This window comes from Corvus brachyrhynchos, unplaced genomic scaffold, assembly GCF_000691975.1.
Source record: "Corvus brachyrhynchos isolate BGI_N302 unplaced genomic scaffold, ASM69197v1 scaffold706, whole genome shotgun sequence".
NCBI classification, from domain to species: domain Eukaryota; kingdom Metazoa; phylum Chordata; class Aves; order Passeriformes; family Corvidae; genus Corvus; species Corvus brachyrhynchos.
The window spans coordinates 317081-335435 of NW_008238371.1; the positions used below are offsets into that span (position 1 = coordinate 317081).

At 48.6% G+C, this 18355-nt stretch overlaps 2 protein-coding genes across 2 annotated transcripts; both read right to left on the bottom strand.

Annotated features, from left to right (window-relative positions):
• Positions 1-3636: 3636 nt before the first annotated feature.
• LOC103617024 (late histone H2B.L4) lies at positions 3637-4665 on the bottom strand. Its single transcript, XM_008635279.1, has 2 exons — positions 4546-4665; positions 3637-3873 (listed from the first exon to the last, which is right to left on the bottom strand). Exons 1-2 carry the CDS (start codon positions 4663-4665, stop codon positions 3637-3639), a joined length of 357 nt encoding a protein of 118 aa, XP_008633501.1.
• A 3781-nt stretch (positions 4666-8446) lies between these two features.
• ABCF2 (ATP binding cassette subfamily F member 2) lies at positions 8447-18238 on the bottom strand. Its single transcript, XM_008635280.2, has 15 exons — positions 18134-18238; positions 17627-17762; positions 16051-16263; positions 14960-15142; positions 14479-14650; positions 14228-14323; positions 13014-13116; positions 12836-12931; positions 12614-12733; positions 11969-12058; positions 11631-11741; positions 11309-11371; positions 10732-10860; positions 9686-9889; positions 8447-9053 (listed from the first exon to the last, which is right to left on the bottom strand). Exons 1-15 carry the CDS (start codon positions 18236-18238, stop codon positions 8916-8918), a joined length of 1959 nt encoding a protein of 652 aa, XP_008633502.1. The 3' UTR covers positions 8447-8915.
• Positions 18239-18355: the final 117 nt, after the last annotated feature.

Genomic DNA, 18355 nt, shown 5'->3' on the forward strand with positions numbered 1-18355 from the left:
GCATGGAGCCACAAGCCCAGCCTGAAAGCAGCTGAGCTGAGGCATGGTGCTCACCAAAGCTAATCAACTAAATACAGGGTGAACCCCAGGAAAAGACAACCACCTATGACATCCCGTGCAGGCATCCCAGGGCAGCTCCATGGGAACTTACTTTGGGGAAACAAGCAGCAGAATCCCTGCACAGCAAGAGATTAACCCACCCCCACATGGGAAATGTGGGCAGGTTCAGTGAAGAACTCCCTCATTCCAAGAGCAGCCTCCCTCCTTCAGCCTTAGTGCATCTGCACTACCTGTCACAGCTCTAAGGAAGTGCAAGGATCTAGTAAGAAGAATGTGAGGCCAATCTCCAACTCCATTCTTCAAGTCTTTGTTGGGGATGAGGGTGAAAAAGGGGGTGTGACATGAAGCAGGATGCAGAAGTGGAGTACTGGAGAATCAAGCACCTACCCCATTGAATCCTCACTCCTCTGGGGCTCACCCGGTGCTCGATGCTCTATCAGACATCTCCAGGAGACAGCCACTCGCTTCACCATAAATCAGCACCTTACCCACGCAGCCAGCCACGTATCTGCCAAGAGAGCCAGGGTACTGGAGAAGAAAGTTCCAGGCCCCCAGGCAGCCTGCTCCGAGCTGGGTAGCGCGGGGCTCCTGCCCATGCAGCAGAAATGGATCCGAGATCAGGTAGTCAGAGAGACCCATCTCCAGGGCAGGAGGAGAACTGCAACTCCAGGCTGCTCCTCAGCATTCCCCATCCCTCAGAGAGCATGGCTGCACATCCCACAGCTGGGAGAGCTGCTGGAAAGGGGAGTAAGCTGTAGTGAACGAGTAAAAAGCAAGGAATGTTTCTCCATTGCCTCCTCAAACATAAATGTTTGAAAGTTAAAGTTTTGAACTGCATCCAACAAAAACCAGAGACTGCTTGATTTTAGAAAATGAGGCACGCTCTTGGAAGGTCATTAAAAGAGCTTGTATTTGATAGATCAGGCAACGAAGTAATAAACTTCTGATACATCAGGCAAACTTCGCCAGATACCAACAAGCAGCCAATGAAAATTAAGCGAGCAAAGATGAAGTTCTCCGCAGATCTGCTGTTGCTACGAGGTGCATGTGATATTGCCGCTTTCAACACCCTCTATAAGCAAGTGCCTAACTTGCCACAGGGGCTGCAAAATCTACAGAGTGTTGAAGTCTTTGCCTTTGCTGTCCTGGCTGCTACTTTGAGGCCTTTCATGCCCCATTCTGCTGGCCTGGCTGCCATGGCTCTGCTGCCTCTCTGGCTTGCTTGTCAGCTCTCAGAGGGACTTCACCTGGGAAAGCCCCATCGCACCCAACACAGGTCTCCCCCATTGCACTCTACAAGCCAGCTCTGGACCCGTGCTGGTGGTAGCCCCTTTCCTGTGCTTTTCATAATTATTCTTGGCATTTTCCTTCTTTTCTATTTCCTTTATGAAAAAAAAGTTGAATTATTGCTTTGTATCCCAACATCTAATCTCATTTATGTTTTAATCTCACTTTCAGGTATGTTTAGAACATAACTCCTTTCCACAATTATAGATCAAGGCAAAACTTGCCTCTCTTCACCTTAAGCAGATCAGAACACAAGTGCAGACATGGCCTAGCGAGCAATAGAACAGATTCAGCAAGGAGATGAGCTGCTCACCTGCTTGATGCAAATGGAGCCTGCTCAGCATCTCACTCCTTGGCTGGACTCTCCTGCCTTCAATCCATGCATGCAGCTGAGCATCCCTGCAGCCACTCTGCCTCTAGCACCAGCCACACAGCCTCTTCCCACAGCACAGCCACCACACAGGTTAGAGAGAGGAAAAGAATTGCAACCCACACCTCTGCTCAAGTCCAGTTCTGGCTTGCAGGCCAGACACAATGAAGAGATTGCTCTTCAGTGCTGTCCTACAGCCAAAAGGAAACAGGACACCCAGTACAGCCTCTTCCCTCCCTCAGCCAGCCCCACTCTATAGCAGCAGGGATGGAGCTGAAGGCAAGATGCTCAATGCTGCTGTCTCCTGTATTCTCCCTAGAAGCATCACATACGCCTTGTCTGGCCCATACTCTACCGAGCCAGGCTGACCCCCATCAGAGATCAGCATCTGTCACAGCTCCATAGCTCATGAGACTCAGCAGCACCTCACAAGCTTGTGAAATCCAGGACTGCCCCACTTACTGTCACCTTGGACCTTAACACAGCTCTGGTTCCTCCTGGTACTCCTACCTTGATACTGTGAAGATAAGACATTAGAACCAGGCATCCAGTCTCAACATGAAGCTGGCAAAAGGCATTGGAGCAGGTTGTCCAGAGAAGTTATGGATGTCCCAAGCATTCAAGGCCAGGTTGGACAAGGCTTGGAGCAACCTGGTCTAGTGGAAGGTATCCCTGCCCATGGCAGGGAAGTGGAACTGGATGGGCTTTAAGGTCCCTTCCAACTGAAACTATTCTGTGATCTCCACCACTTCTCAACCCAGAACATGAGCCACATCTTTTCTTCACTCCACCACAGACCCTGAGGCAGCACCTCTGTGCAGGAGCCCAGGACAGCCCCACACATACCAAGGAGGTGCTGTGCTTACAGGGCAGCCAAGCCATCCATCACAGGGTCGTGTCTGGACACAAGACTAAGCCCTGTGGGTTGCCCAGGGTCCATGTGGACAGACAGAATGTGCTCATGCTCCCTTCAGAGCCCTGGATCCCTCCTGTAGTGAGCACCTGGGGATACAAGGAAAGGCAGCAAGGGCCAGTCATTAACACAATGGTCCAAGGCAGAACACAGCATACTCAGTCCTAGCCCAGCTGAGAGCCCTGCAAAATAAAGTTCTCTTTAAAACCACTGAAAGCAAGTAGAGATGATGGCCACATGTCTAGAAAGAAAAGAGTTTGTTTTTCTTGTTAGTGAAGCTCATTTTGCTTTGGTTCTGCCTCTCCCAGAAAAGGAGAAAGTTTTCACCAGAAGAAAAAAAACTAAACAAAAACAACAAAACCCAAACCAAACAACAGCAAGAACAAACCACAAAAACAGCTAACAAGGAAAAACTCACACTCATTCCCACAGCCCACCAGAAAAACAAAGAAAACCAAACAAAGAACAACAGCTTTGAAAATAGCTTACAAACGTTAGAAAAACCCTTTACCCACTGCTAACTTCATTCTACTGACCCAGAGAGATTTAGCATTTACTCTAACCAGCATAAACTGATAACTTGGGCAGAAAGACCCACCAAAATTAGGAAGCAGTTGAAGGACAGCAGAAAAGTCAGAGGCAACAGAAGTTTTTAAGCAGTCAGGAATCTGAAAGCTATAGTAAGGAGTTTGGAGAACTTCAGAGAACCACTATGCTTCCCATAATGACCCAGCTTTCCCCAGGCACACCCTGTGGTCCCTGCTCCTAGTTGTATGTGGTGGCTTTCAAACAGCAGCTATTCTTCCAGCCCTACCAAACAATCCCCATGGCCATAGTTTAAACTGCCTCACAGTTTGTGATGCAAAGATTAAACACATGATCTGGGTTTCTATGCATTTCTTTATTTAAAGGCAGACTTTTTGCTTTTTCAGTTGAGTAAGACCAAATACCAACTCCTGTAAGAGAAGCAGCAAGGCTCAGGCTGGTTTCACTGGGGTCCAGTTGGTCACTTGCCGCTGGTGTACTTGGTGACAGCCTTGGTGCCCTCAGAGACTGCGTGCTTGGCCAGCTCGCCGGGCACCAGGAGCCTGACAGCCGCCTGCACCTCACGGCTGGGGGGGGTGGCACGGTGGCTGTACTGGGCCAGGCGTGAGGCCTCCGAGGCCAGTTGCTCAAGCATGTCGTTGACAAAGGAGTTCATGATGCTCATGGCCTTGGAGGAGATGGCAAGGTCTGGGTGCACCTACAAGATGGTAACCAAACACCATCTCACACACCCATCACCCTGGAAGGAGTGGGAGCCCCATTCCAGACAGGGCACTCTAACCCCAAAAACACCTGTAGTTGCCGCCCTAAGGGTTTCCAAGTCATGGGCCACTTTAAACTCAGTATAGGCTCCCATAATGCCACACAAGCTTTGGGATTACACTGGCAGAAGCCTCCTCACAATCCCCATGGAAAACATGGCTGTGAGGGGTAGAAATACTCCAGTCTCCAAGTCCTGTCTACAGACTCATGCTGACAACTGTAGCCTAGAAAACTCATGGTCACTTCCAAAAACACTCTCATCTCCCCATCAAAAATCACCAGACACCTACTCACAGGGCCAGAAGCAGCTGTTTCTGCCATACTGACTTCAGTGCAATTACTTCTTCAGGCAGAGCTGTGCACCAGAGCTCATTTTCTCTAGCAAACACCTTCTGCTCTAGATCTACCTCTACTACCCCTAGAATCCACCTCCTCAACTTCTAAGCTTCAGCTGGGGCTCTCCTGTACCCACTTACACTTTTTTTCTTTCCCCATCTCTCTAGAAACCCAGATTTTTCTCCCTTAATCTTTATAGTGTTAACATGCAAGGGGCAGAAATTACTTTATGCACAAAGCAGTTTCTAGCAGAAAAGAAACATTTACTCACCTGCTTCAGTACTTTATAGATATATACTGAAAAAGCTTCCTTTCTCTTAGGCTTCCTCTTAGATCTTTTGTCCCCAGAGGTAGCAGCATGATCCTCTTTCTTCAAAGGTTCTGAACTCATCTTAACCTCCAACAGACCAATGAGCAAGTGCCGTGGGGCTGGTTATATAGCACGGGCAGCAGAACCTAACTTGCCTCAGGTGCAGCCCCCAAGGAGCAGGACAACTACACACCTGTGGCTGATGATACCACTTTCCACTAAATGAAGAGCAGCTGGCCTGAGAGGAGCTTGGAAGTGACAGATTCAACTAAACTTTCAGACCTGAGAAGTTTGAGTGTAACCTGGGCAAAGAGGGGCAAGGGCAGAAGCATCCAATTTACAGGAGACAGAATTACCAGAGAAGAGCCATTCCCAGGTCCAAAAGGGGTTTGGTGAAAGGAGGGATCTTGCTTTGGTGCAAGGGTGTGAATTGGAGTACTCAAGGTACTCCAGAATCAAATGGGATCACGTCTATGCTATGGAACAGGTAATGCCATCAGGGGAAACTCAGTAACTGCAGGAAGCATTGGGCCTGAGATGAAATGATGGCATCGTAAACACCCTACCAGCCATATTTCCCCTGCTACCTAGCCTGCTCTTGGGATCCCACCTGCTGCACACAACAGGGCCTGGAATGCCAGGATGGGGGGCAGTGGAGGGCTGACACCCCAAGTATGGACAGAAACCAAGATTACACTAATGAGGGTAAATGTGACACAGGAGTTAGACTTAGCCAGGAAAAACGTGCAGCAACACAGCAGAGACATGAACAAAACAGAGTTTTCTGCGCTTTGGGGAGAAAAGGAAACCTTTCAGCAGACACCACTACAGCCATTTCATAGAAGGGTGATGCCAGTATGCTTGTTTGGTGGGGGAACACACCGGGGTCTTTGTGCTGCCAAGTAGAGTCTGTTGCTCAGGTATACACATCGTACTGGCACATCCTGAGCAAATTACATCTTCCAAAGAGTGAGCCTGGGAGACCTACTCGTCAGTCAGTGATTCTGCTACTGCTTGTGCAGCCCACAGTGTTTCACTGAATTGTTTTATTCTCAGCCTGTCCTCATGGGGAGGCACCTGATCACCCTCCCCTAGTGCAAATACCTGTCACAGTGACAAGGGGGGTCAGTGCCACAGTGAGGTCTTGCTCCCAGAAACTGAAACATTAGTGATCAGGCAGGACAGGCTGGAATGATCATGTCAGTGCATTTGTGAAGGAGAATGGGCTTGTGAAGATATGTGTTAGTGGGATCCTCTCGAAACAGGAGTGACTAATACTGGGAGGGAGGACCAGGGGACATCAGCACTTGTGCTTTGTAAGGGGCCATGTGTTGTCAAGGGACAGTACGGGTCTCCCCCCTCAGAGGGACATTCCACCACCCTCCTTGTAATAGGAGCCGTGTTATCTCGGTTTCAGGTCACAGCACAAGGGGACTCTTGGGCTGAAGGAGCTGGGGGCTGTTGTATCCCTCCCCAGCTGCCACCGTGCTTGTGATACAGTGTTACACAGTGATAAACACACAGCTGTTTTTTTCTGAAAAAAACCCATTTAGTTGGAAGGGAGCCCGTTGGCGGGAGGAGCAGCGACTGGTCACTCAGCATTAGGCACAAGGAGCCTTTACACACCAAGGATGGAGGCTCATCCACTGAGCAGTACCATCAGATTTGAACTCTCAGGTTTGGAGAATTACCATCTGCTTCCTTAGACTGGATGTGCTAGAGGCTGTACACGGTGCTGTGTGCTGGGCTTGACTCATCCTAGTGCTGGCTTTGCACTAGGTTTTTGGTTTTTTGGTGTATGGATCTACTTGCAGCACATACACAAGGGAATCCCACAAGCCTGCACCTGCCACTTCTGCCTGTGGCTGTGTTAGAGCCAACCTTACTTTTGGGTAACAGGCAAGAGTGACTGTGCAGGCACTGGGTCACTTCTTTTACAGAAATGACCATCCTAGCAACTAAGGGGCAATTCTTGTAATTTATCTATAGTTTTCCTTTTCTGCAAAACCAGAAAATTCCCAGCTGAAACAGCTTGAAGTGCCACTGCCCCAGCTTGTGGCTGTCCCTGAAATCAGTGCTCCAGGACATTTGTCTGCCACAGCTGCTTCAGCGCCGCCCAAAAAACTATCACCATGGGACAAAGTGAGGTTAAATCAAGGCTGATAAAGCATGTTTATACATTCCATTTTACAAGTCCTAGCCTACTGTGACCTCTAGTGCAGCTACAGCTGCTTTTGCTTTAAACATGTAGCTGTGGTCCTTGTTTATACATCAGAGACGTGTCTGCACCCCAGAAGTTCCTCTCTCTTTGCAGCAGCAGACAGTAACAGCACTCATCTTGGCTCCGTGAGCTACAATGCTCCAACTGCTGCCCATCATGCTGGCCGTCATCCCAGTGTCCCCAGGCCATTCTCAGGATTTACCATTCCCAAAGAACTCAGCGTAAGACTGTATCCTGCATTTATTACCACCAGATCTGAAATGTAGTGAAACGAATTGTTGCCAAATCTTGGGTTAGGAAAGAAGCACATGACAAACAGCTCTAGCCTCAGTCGGGACTCTTTGACCTCACCATTCTCAGAGCTACTTCACAACCTTTTCCAACTCATCAACACTTCCTACAACCTAGAGAGTAGAACACACATGCATTAATCTATTACTGTTTAACTTTTGTGACCCATCAGTCTTTTGAGTAATCACTTCCCTGTGAGTTTTACTCCCTCGCTCTACCCGGTAACTTCCAAATCCTCCACTGTAAGATATTCATCCAAGTGACATTTACTGCCATCTACACCTTTCTGCAAGACTAACTTGGAAGCATTTATACTAATTGGCATTATTTTCCCAGAAAGCATTTTTTTTCTTGTCTCAGATCTTTGCCAGAACCAGTGAAAAACCTGAAGGTCCCACTTGATCTACTGGAAGCAGCTCGCGTTGTGACATTTGTCCTATGGATGACATACAGCAGCAGTCACAACTTGGATGGGTGCTTTGGGAAAGAAAAATAAGGAAATACTCTACTGAAAGTCAAAGCCAGTCAGTTGGCACCAAAGAATGCACTGCATGGGAGCACAACTCCTTCGTTTGTCCTGTCCTTCCATTCACCCAGCAACATGTGCTGCTGGACAGGCTGCTGGGCTACATGAACCTTTCCCGTGACCAGTGTTGCCACTCTCATGTGCCAGTAGTAATTAAAATGATGACTCATGATCAAAAAAAGTTATTAGGTTTGATTTGCTACCTTTCTCTTCAGTACCCTTTGTTTTAATAATAAATTATAAATGTGTTTTATTCAAGGTTCTGTGGCTCAGGGTGAGGTTTGAACACCAACTTTTCCAAAAATCTGTTACTGAGAACAAAAATAAAAGTTCAGCTTCACTTGATTAGTCTTTAGTTAAACCTGCAAGGAACAAGGAAGGAATTTGTAGTCCAAAATTCCTACATTATTGAGTCTCATTATTAGGCAATTCAAAATGAAGCAAAAAGACACACCTGAGCCACTGTGTTGGTGAGAACACACACTGGTGTTGCACAGATCTATGTTCTCTCTCTAAAATTGATCTTCAGAACACTTTCAAGTTGTGTCTGTCACCATCTACAACAGAAGTATCCATGGCTTGTTCTGTGACTCACCGGAAACCCAGTGTTCACTGTCTGAGCAGAGGTGCCCCAAGTCTGAGGACCCTGCTCACTGCTTCCACAGCTCAGTACTCACCACTTCACGTGTCTCAAGTTCTGGCCACAGCTTTGGTTGTACTGAGGAACTGAACATTAAGCAGGAAGGGCTGATCCTCACTCAAAGCTTAGCACTTGCTGACTCACCCCAGCACACCCCAGCTACCATGGCTCACAAAACAAGACAACATTGTTCTTCTCTCTTTATTGACTGATGGATTCTCGGGCAGATCTGTTAATTACACTGTTAAATAATAGTTAAAAACAAACCAAGGCCAGAGGAGTTTGAAGTGAAGTATCTAAACTGAAGCAGAAATTGGGAGGCAAGAGGCAGAAGCTGGGCTGGGGTCTCCACTTGTGTATCACTGCCACTTGGACACCCCGACGGCCACTGTTGTGACCCCAAGCCAATAGATTCCAAGGCCTGGCTCAGATGGGACATTGTCTAAATAAGGAAACAGTTGCCCAAACGTAGCCAGATCAGGAGAGAACAGCTCTGTCCAGACACAGAGGTGCAAGGCAAGTCGAGGGGAAGCAGTATTGCAGCAATCCTAGAACACAGCCAGAGGGAGCAGCAGTTCCGCTCCTGCCGGCGGGCAGGTGAGTTACATGGCCACCGCCAGCCCCACGGAGAACACGGGCTGGGGCTCCTCAGCTCACACGTTGTGGGTCCGTTTGGTGAGCTGTGGGTCCTCATCCACCAGCTTCGACTTGAGATGCTCCTTGTAGGCAAGGATGTCCCCTTGCCACTTGGTGATTGTCTGCTTCTCACAGACCCAGATCTCCTGTGCGACCTGAGAGCAAACAAACAAGGAGGAAGAGGAGGCAGAGGGGGAGGCGGAGAGAGGTTTGCAGTACAGAATTTTATAATCTTACCAAAATTAAAAAGTTAACTAAAAGCTATTCTCTGAAGTCTGGCAGGAAAAGTTTGATAACTTCCACATTTCGACTACCCAAGAAAAGTACAGAGAAACATCTTCCCTGGTGTTTTCCACATAATTTATACAAGATGTTAGAACTGAAAATCCTAGGCCCCTCTGTATTTCTGATTTTGTTCATGGACTAAGATGAAAAGCCTTTCTTGCTAAATTGGGAATTGAAACAAAAGTAGTTCTTGACCGGAACTACTTGGATCTATCACAGTGAAAAATAAAATCATACCTGAACTCGCAGCCAAAGCTAGAGCTGATAGATCAGCACTTGACATTTGTGGCGGTTTTTATTTTATTTTAAGTACCTAATGTTTTCCTGGGCTAGCTCAGTAATTGTTTAATATGCACACAGTAAAGGTATCGTGTCCACTGATTTTTTTTCCTTCACTCACTCATCTTTTTGGGATGAGTAAGGGCCAGTCAGTTGAAAAGACCTTGTTTTAATTACTAAAATGTTAGAAAGGTGCTCTGACAAAACTCACAACTGTCCTTACCTGTTGGATGAGTCTGAAGTCATGGCTGACAAGCATCATTCCTCCTTCAAACTCGTTGATAGCATCTGCCAGTGCATCTATGGTTTCTATGTCCAGGTGGTTGGTGGGCTCATCCAGGAAGAGCATGTGAGGGTTCTGCCAGGCCAGCCAGGCAAAGCACACGCGGCACTTCTGCCCATCAGAGAGGTTCCTGATGGGGCTCACCTGCCCAACACACACATGGCTTGCTGCTCTGCAGTGACCTGACAGCATGCCACCCTGACCCAAACCATTTGGCTCCCACCTTGGCCTCCATGTAGTTCCATGACACAAGAGGACAAATGTTCAGTCAGCCTTATACCTACACTAAGCTTCTCCCAGCCAGGGAAGAAGGGAATTCCAGGGGCTTCTGAAGGACTATACACAGCAAGGCCCAGCTTGTGCCAAAGGTGTGTAAGGACAGCTAATTTGTCTGACTGGTATTCACCAACACAACAATCAAACTACTCTCAACTTCTGCAGTGACAAATGGGCAAAAACAATGTAAAAACCAAAGCTGAACTGCAGCGATGTGGACAACTGTTACACACAGGATGTGTCACGTACAAGAGCATGTCATTCTTGGACTTAGAGCACCATAGGTGAGCCCACTCTCTTGTCTCAACCAAGTGGACCCCACAAACAGCTGAGAACCTTCTAGTACTTCTGCCTGGTATTCATCTCAGAAATAAAGAGAGATGCAAAATAGTTCAAGTTACAATTAAAACACGCTCAGGTCTAGCACTATACCAGAACTTGTCTTCTTTTCACCTGGAGTCTGAGGGGGTCACCCCTTCAACCCACACTGTGATTCAACCCAATTGCTGTGATCCAAAGAAAGTTCCCATGAGCCGCGAGTTGGTTTTTTTTCTCCAATTTCAAAGGCAGAGATGGAAAAAGCATTTTGATGCTGTGGTGTACCATGCTGCATAGTGTATCACACTGTCAGGTGTCAGTAGAGCAACAGAAAACACAGAACCTCTACTCCCCTAATGAACAAAAGGCAAACCTCAAGAGCTCATACTCACCTGCTGCTTCCCTGTCAGACCATATCTGCCAATGATTTTCCTCATCTCCTCCTTCTCCTTGATCTCTGGGTAGCATTTCAGCATGTACTCCAGGGGTGAGAGGTCTAAGTCCAACTGCTCTTGCAAGTGCTGACAGAGAAGAAAAGTCACCTTCAGGCTGTGCAGGACAACTACTTCATGGCCCTAAGCACTACCCCTGTTACACCCCTCTGGTACCAGGTGAGCGGCAGAACACAAGAGCCAATAATCCCACCCACAGGACAGCCTCTGTGCTGAACTATTAGGGAATAATTTCCATTTCAGGAGGAGTGCTGCTTCAGAATAGGAGGCTTGTCCACCACCACAAACAAGGCAACCAGCTCTACCATAGCAGGTGGGAGACTGAACAGGAAGGACCACAGCCAGTAAGAACATGAGCTGGAGACCATTCCATGGAACAGTTCCTTCCCCCATCTCAAGACACAGAAAGGCAGCAGTGGCAGAAGCCTCAGAAGCAGAACTAGAGGGGCAAGATTTCTCATCCCTGACAGCTTTTTTCTCAGCATTCTCTGTCCCTGGGGGCTGCTGTAGGGAGTACCTGGTGGTATCTACCGATCTTCACATGCGAGTGCTTGCGAATCATCCCATCTGTGGGCAGCAGCTGGAAGGGGAAGATAAAATCATTTTACCGGGAAACCTCTCCTCTTGCAGTATGCCAGAAATACAGAATCCAGCCATCTCTACTCTGGCACAGGGGAGGCAGTCTGAACACATAATATGAGAGAAAAAGCCCTATATTGCAACAAGACTATAGGATTTCTAAGGCCTGACGGGGGTGCTCTGGCAAATAAGTGCAGCTTTGCTGAAGACTATCCCAAAAGTAAAGGTCCAGAGCAGGGTAGACAATGTACAGAGCAAACCTCTCCTGTGAGCAGTTTCAGCAGTGTTGACTTTCCAGCTCCATTGGGTCCAACAAGAGCTACACGAGTATCCAGGTCAATCCCAAACTCCAGGTTATTATAGATCCATGGCTGCAAACCACAAAAACCATGAAATATTATGCCTTTTCAGCAGTTTCCAGAACCGCCCTACTGCACCTGTAATGCTCTGTCCCCAGCAGGCCCAGCATTAGCACTGCCAAGAACTTTGTTCCATTAGTGATACACTGCAGCCCCATCAGGAAGCTCAGCCAAAAGTCTCCCACTTCCAAACAAGGCAGGAATACAAGTGATCTCTGTATGCATACTCCCATACTCACCCCATCCTTGGTGTATCTGAAGCTGACATTCTGCACCATGATGACAGGAGGGGGAATTTTCCCACAGGGTGGAAAGTAGAATGACAAAGTCTGTTAACACAGAATATCCACCTGTGAGACACCCCGGAACACGAGAAAGCCCAGTCATTCTGGTGTAACCATGCCTCACTACCAACATCAGCTGTAGACCAAGGCACCAGATCGTGACTTTTTATAAGCCCCTCCTGCAACTCACTCAGACTTATTCTGATGAGCTGCTTGCAATCTCATCTGCTGGCTAATGAATCCCTATTTCTTTCCCTTTGAAACAAATGTGGGTTTGTACTCTTTACACAAGTAAAAGCTGCACTGAGCATCCTCTCCCATCTCCTATGAGCCCTAGGCATTCCTTTCTGATTTCTGTATCTGCAAAATAGTCTTATTGATATGAAAACTCCACTTCCCTCCCCTAGAAAATTCCTCCTCCTCTTCTCATTGTTCAGCATTACTCCATGCTGAGTACAGGGATCCTTGGCATCAGGAAGGGTATCTCATTCTTGCTACTAGCTCTGTTAGCCATTCTTGCTGTCTGCTAAAGACCCTTCTGCTCCTGTAGTCTGTGTTTCAAATACAGATCTCTAGATGCAATTCCATGTCTGATCCTACCTTATCATTCACAACTCTCTCTGTCAAGCCAGAAGCCATCATTTTTTGAAGGGTCTTCTCCTTGCTCTGAGCTTGCCTGGCCAGCTTTGCACTACCATGACCAAATCGTGCAATGTAATTCTGCAACAAAAGAGTTAGCCAAAAGCCACAGTGATAAGGTTGAGGAGGGGCAGGGATGCCCACTACAAGGGTAGGAGGGTGCTCATGCAGCTAAGCAGGTACCTTCATATGGGCAATCTGATCTTGCTCCCAGTGGAATCGCTTCATTTGATTTTCTTCTAATTCCAAGCGAGTCTTTACATACTGATCATAATTTCCCTGGAAAGAGAGCATGGAACATCAGATGTGCCCAGAGAACAGCTCCTGTTTCTGCTGGTTACATGGGGCACTGTCTACTCACCGTGTAGTACTTAAGTTTGCGGTTGTGCATGTGGATGATGTTGGTGCAGACGCCGTTCAGGAAGTCCTGGGAGTGGGATATCAGCACAAGGATCCGCTTGAACCTGTGGCACCATGCAAGTTCTTAGAGACTAAACTAGGAAAAGAAAACCTGTTCGTTGGCCCTGATGGTGACAAAGGCTTTATATGCACCAGATTTCTCTTGCCTACAATCAGATTAAGAACAAAAAGGTCACAGCCAGGGAGATGCTCTGGGGAAACCCGAAGTAAAGCAGCTACAACCAACTGCAGTGAGTAAATCCTGCCAACAGTTTTCACTGTAGTAAAACACCCTGCACCACTAGATAGTCTTTGCCTGTTATCACAAAAAGCCCAGAATTGGCTGCCTATGTGGCAGGTGACTTGTGCCACTGATGCAGCTGACTCCACTGGCATCACATTTCTAAGACGTTTCAACCTTTGCTGCTTACTTTCCTCTCAGTACAGACTCCCATCCGTTAGGCACACTGCATCTGGCTGCGCTCCAAATCCGTACAATGAGGGGTTAAAGCCTCCCCAAAAGAGGTTCAAAGTTCTTTTCTAAAGCACCTGACTTCTAAAGCAAGGACACAAAAGGTTCAACTGACAGAGCTGATGGAAAAACCTCTGCAAAGGCAAAGCCCTTCTCACAATACAGTTCTTTTAATGCATACCCCAGATAACCTGAGCTTCCTAACTACTCCTAAGGTATTTGCCTTACACCTTGACATTCTACCTTTGCTATGAAAACCAGTCACCTTACACACTAGCAGAAGATGAAACCAACACACTCAGATACTACAGTTCAGTGAAAACAGAGAAATGGTGGGCAGGAAGATGAGCTGAGAGCCAGATCTGGAAATCTCACACTACTGGTACGGTACACAATGCTGGTACACAGGCTGCCAAGGCCTGCTCCTGGCTTTCAAGGAAGCACCTTTAACCTGGGAGTACAAACCAGCATTTCTCATTCCTTCAGTGCCAGGGAGATAGGGGATTGTTTTGAATTCTTTACTTTTGCATCAAGCATGTCACATAGCAGAAAGCAGGTGTCACTGATACTGCAACACAGTTATGCACCCACAAGAACTATACAGTTACTCCTGCAGAACTTGCTTACATGCTGGCAAGATGTTCATGCTCACATGCTGACAGAAAAGCACAACCCACAGAAGCAGCAAACTCCTCTGTGCTTACGTTTTCAGCTCTTCCTCCAGCCACACACAGGCATCCAGGTCAAGGTGGTTTGTGGGCTCATCGAGCAGCAGCATAAAAGGCCGAATGAAGAGCGCTCTGCAAGGACAGGGGAGATGACAGCATAGGGTAAGTGCAGGGTAACCCAAAGCCTCTCAGCTCTGCTCTGAGTTCTTAGAACTGTGTCTGTGGTTCTGCAGAGTCAGGAGCAGGCAGGCATTCTCACAGGAGGCAGGAGGCACTATTCCACTCACCTGGCAAGAGCCACCCTCATTCTCCAGCCACCACTAAAGTCCTTCAGCTTCTTCCTCTGCATGGCTGGCGTGAACCCCAAGCCATGAAGGATACGTGAGGCCCGTGCTTCTGCCTTATCAGCATCCAGCTCCTCCAGACGTTCATATAACTCCAAGAGTTTCTCACATTCCGCTGAAAGAGAGCCTGCCGGTCAGCACCTCCGCCTATAAAGGGCTCCCAGCTGCACTGCTGCACAGCATGGAAACCTCACAGTCCCTCTGCTTTACCCCTATTTAGCCCCCTCCATATCCAAGCCTGAGACACTTCTTAAGATGCTGCATGGAATAATTCATCCAAAGAAGTGTCATCCGTGCCCATTAGTACAGGCAGCTGAGGGGAAGAGGTACCACAACATGTGAAAACTCCACTAAGGAACCCAAATTTTCTTTGGTAGGGAAGGAAACGGGAGAAAATGTCCCTTGGGACTCTGAGAAGCTTTACCATCTTCATGAGCTAAACGTTCTGCCTCTCGCTCCAGCATGGCCCTCTCTGTATCCACCTCCATCACACACTGCAGAGGGGTCTTGTCACTGGGAGGCATCTCTCGGGTCAGGTGATAGATGTCAATGTGCTCTGGGATGGGCACTTCTCGCTTCCCAATAGCCGACAAAAGCATGGATTTCCCTGTGTGCAGATAATCACAATTAATTGCTGGATTCAGTGAGATACAACATCACAGTGAAACCAATGAGATACACTCAGATCCCACTGTGATTCCTTAGCTTTCCAACCTCAGAAAATCCTGAAGAATTTTTTTCCCAAGAGGCCAGAAGAACTGGAGAGGCCACTGCCTCACTATGACAGGCCGCCCTCCTAGCTAAGGCTCACCACCCCAGGGACAGGACATGAAGAAGCTTTTTGGAAACCACTGCATTTCAGCCCTTGCCCAGATTTGGGAAACTTTATCTCTGTTGTACTTTCTGCTGTCTAACCAGGTCTGACAGCTGGTATCAGGATCCCAGATTCCAAAGACTTCTAACATTGAGGAAAATAATGCACTCATCCCTAAACAACCTGGGTTTTCCTGAAAGTTAAACTAGATGGTCACACTTACTAGCACCCCTCCAATCACACCCATATTCTGCATCTCTCAATGTAGCATCACTTTCTCCAAGGACTGTACAGTTGTTTTCCCAGTCAGGCCAAACCACACACTTTCTACTCCTCCATACAGTACAAGTTCTTTGGCCAACACCATCAGCATTGGGTTTACTGGCATTACTAAGCAAATCGGGCAAACAGGAATCAGGCAGATTAACAGATCCCAGACATCTCAGCCAATGCTCCATAGAAACAAGATCAAAAGCACAGTCCAAATCTAGAATGCAATCTCAGGCTTCTATCAACAATCCTAGTAATTCCCCTTCCTGGGTGGAGATACGGGAGATCAGAAACTGCTGTGTCCCAACCAGGTCCATCTAACAGTCCTCTTTCTGGTTTCCAGCACTTCCCACATGTACCTGCCCAGCTTCTCAGCAGCATGACACCTTTACCGAGCTCCAGGGAGCCATGTCACTTTCCCCGCAGCTTACCAATCCCATTGAGTCCAATCAGGCCATAGCGTCTCCCAGAGTTCAGCTCCAGTTTGGTGTCACTCAGCAGCTCCTGACCATGAAAGGTCAGTGAGAGGTTGATGATATGCACATCAGTGCTGTTGGGGTGGGAGGCCAGCACTCCTGTCACGGCTCGGGCAGCAGCTTTCTTTAACTCAAAGTCCTCCAGCTCCTTTGTAAGAGCGTCCACCTCTATATGTGAGAAGACCAGAAGTGTTACTGATTTACAACCATGAGAGAAGCCATAAGCCTCTGTACCAAAAGGCCCAGGACCACAAAAACAACTCCCATTTCTGCAGAAGAGTTGAGGAGACCCAGATGCAATGAAACTCAGCTTTTCAGCTTAGCAGGCGGATATATACAGTCTAGCAGGAACTTCCACCAGCTAAATATCTAAATGTTATCTAAATAAAACAGGACCATCAGAACTAAGTGAGCAGCCAGAACAGTGAGCCAGTTTTCTAAATGTGATGGGACTAACCCCCCTGGCAGGAAGGACTAGACTAGGAATAGAATGTACAAAGTACTGCCTGCAAGCTTAAGAAAAGGCTTGACCAGAAAATTAATTTAATAGCAAATAAATGAAGGGAAAGCTGAGAATAGAGAAGCAGCAGCATTGGAACAGTCCCTACTAATTTTCTGAGAAGCTACTATGTCCATCTGCACGTTCCCCTCTTCCCTTCCTCCTACAGTAAAAGCAAGTAATAGAATCACAAAATCCTGGAATGGTTTGGGTTACATCTTCTAGAGCATCTATTCCAAACCCACTGCCATGGTCAGGGACACCTTCCACTAGACCAGGTTGCTCCAGGCCCTGTCCAACCTGGCCTTAGACACTTCTAGGAACGGGGCAGCCACAGCTTCTCAGGACCACCTGTACCAGAGCCTCACCACCATCTTTCCTGTCATGCTGACCTTCTGTCACAGGCCAACTTCACTCCTCGGTGAGAGATGCTGCCCTTTGAAGCAGCCAACGGCACTAGTGATCTTGGCAGGCAGATCTGATTTCAGATTGTGCCAGCACGGAATGACACCCTGGCTGTCAGCATCCAGCACTCCTGGCAAAATCACTCACTCAGCAAAATCACTATTAACACCCTGGCAAATATGCTTTAGCCAAGGAGCAAAAAACGTCACTGGCACTGATACAGGACCCCTTCGGGCAGTGCCACAGAGCAGTGACAACAAGGAATGAAACAGGTGAGCAAAAATGGGCAAGGGAGTTTTATCCCTCATGTGTAAATAGCTCAGTAAGAAATATGTCGGTATCGACCCACACAGAATCATATGATCTCCTGAGCCGGAAGGGGCCCACAAGGATCATCGAGTCCAAGTCCGGGCCCTGCACAGAACACCGGCACAACCCCACCCCGAGCCTGAGAGCGCTGTCCCGAGGCTCCCCGAGCCCCAGCGGGGCCCCGGCCCGCCCCCGCCCCAGCCCGCACCAATAGGGAGGCGGCATGCAAATGAACCCCGGCAGAGCGCGGCGATTGGCCGGCTCGGGCCGGGTCCCCGCGGCGCCTCCGAGTGCCCCGGGGCCGGCCGGAGCCCGGACCCCGCGCGCGGAGAGGCGCGCTCGGCACCCGCGGGCAGGAGCGGCCCTTCCGCGGCTCCGTGCCGCACACCGACCGCCCCTTGGCACAGCGCACCGCGGGCTGAGCCTGCAGGAAGCTTGCGGACTGCCAGGTGAGCTAAAGGAAGGCCCAAAATTAAACTCTCTGTAAGCGTTACCTGCTTATTTCCTTTAAGACCAACAGCTCCCTGTGGCAAAGCCTCTCTCTTTAACAGGAACAAAACCTCTTTTAGAGGCAGGCTCTTAGTTTCTGCAAACCAGGTATGTCTCAGAAAAACAGGTGAGCAGAGAGTCAGAGCAATAGCAGTAGGAAGAGAATTAATTCCGACGCTACAGTGGTTTCTGCAGCAGGAAAGAAAACTCCAAACAGGTCTGGGCATCAAGCACCAGAAGATCGAGGCAGTGTCTATCTGAGAGGGGGAAGACACCATCAGCCCCCTCCATCTTCACACTGCCATGCCTCAAGCAAAGGCCACGGGCATCCTTTACACACATGGCCCACGCGGAGCCCCCGGGGCTGCGGGTGTCCTGCTGCCTCAGGGCAGAGTGGTCCCGACGGCATCTACTGGAGCCGCCCGGTTCCGCGCAACCCATGCCCGAGGCGTTTCACCAGCAGAACATCAACGTCGCAATTCACCCACCCCGGGACACTGCCGAGCGTACAGAGTCAGGCCCCCCGCCCTGGGACACGCGGGGCAGACACCGGACTGG

What these genes read in the sequence shown, in the direction of transcription:
- LOC103617024 (XM_008635279.1), bottom strand. Translation starts at nt 4,665, where the DNA reads ATGAGTTCAGAACCTTTGAAGAAAGAGGATCATGCTGCTACCTCTGGG. An exon ending in TCTATAAAGTACTGAAGCAG is followed by an intron (nt 3,874 to 4,545) that starts GTGAGTAAATGT and finishes ACCATCTTGTAG; the next exon opens with GTGCACCCAGACCTTGCCAT.
- ABCF2 (XM_008635280.2), bottom strand. Translation starts at nt 18,238, where the DNA reads ATGGGTTGCGCGGAACCGGGCGGCTCCAGTAGATGCCGTCGGGACCAC. An exon ending in CTGGAGGAAGAGCTGAAAAC is followed by an intron (nt 13,117 to 14,227) that starts GTAAGCACAGAG and finishes ATGGTGCCACAG; the next exon opens with GTTCAAGCGGATCCTTGTGC. An exon ending in AGAGAGTTGTGAATGATAAG is followed by an intron (nt 12,059 to 12,613) that starts GTAGGATCAGAC and finishes CTGTGTTAACAG; the next exon opens with ACTTTGTCATTCTACTTTCC.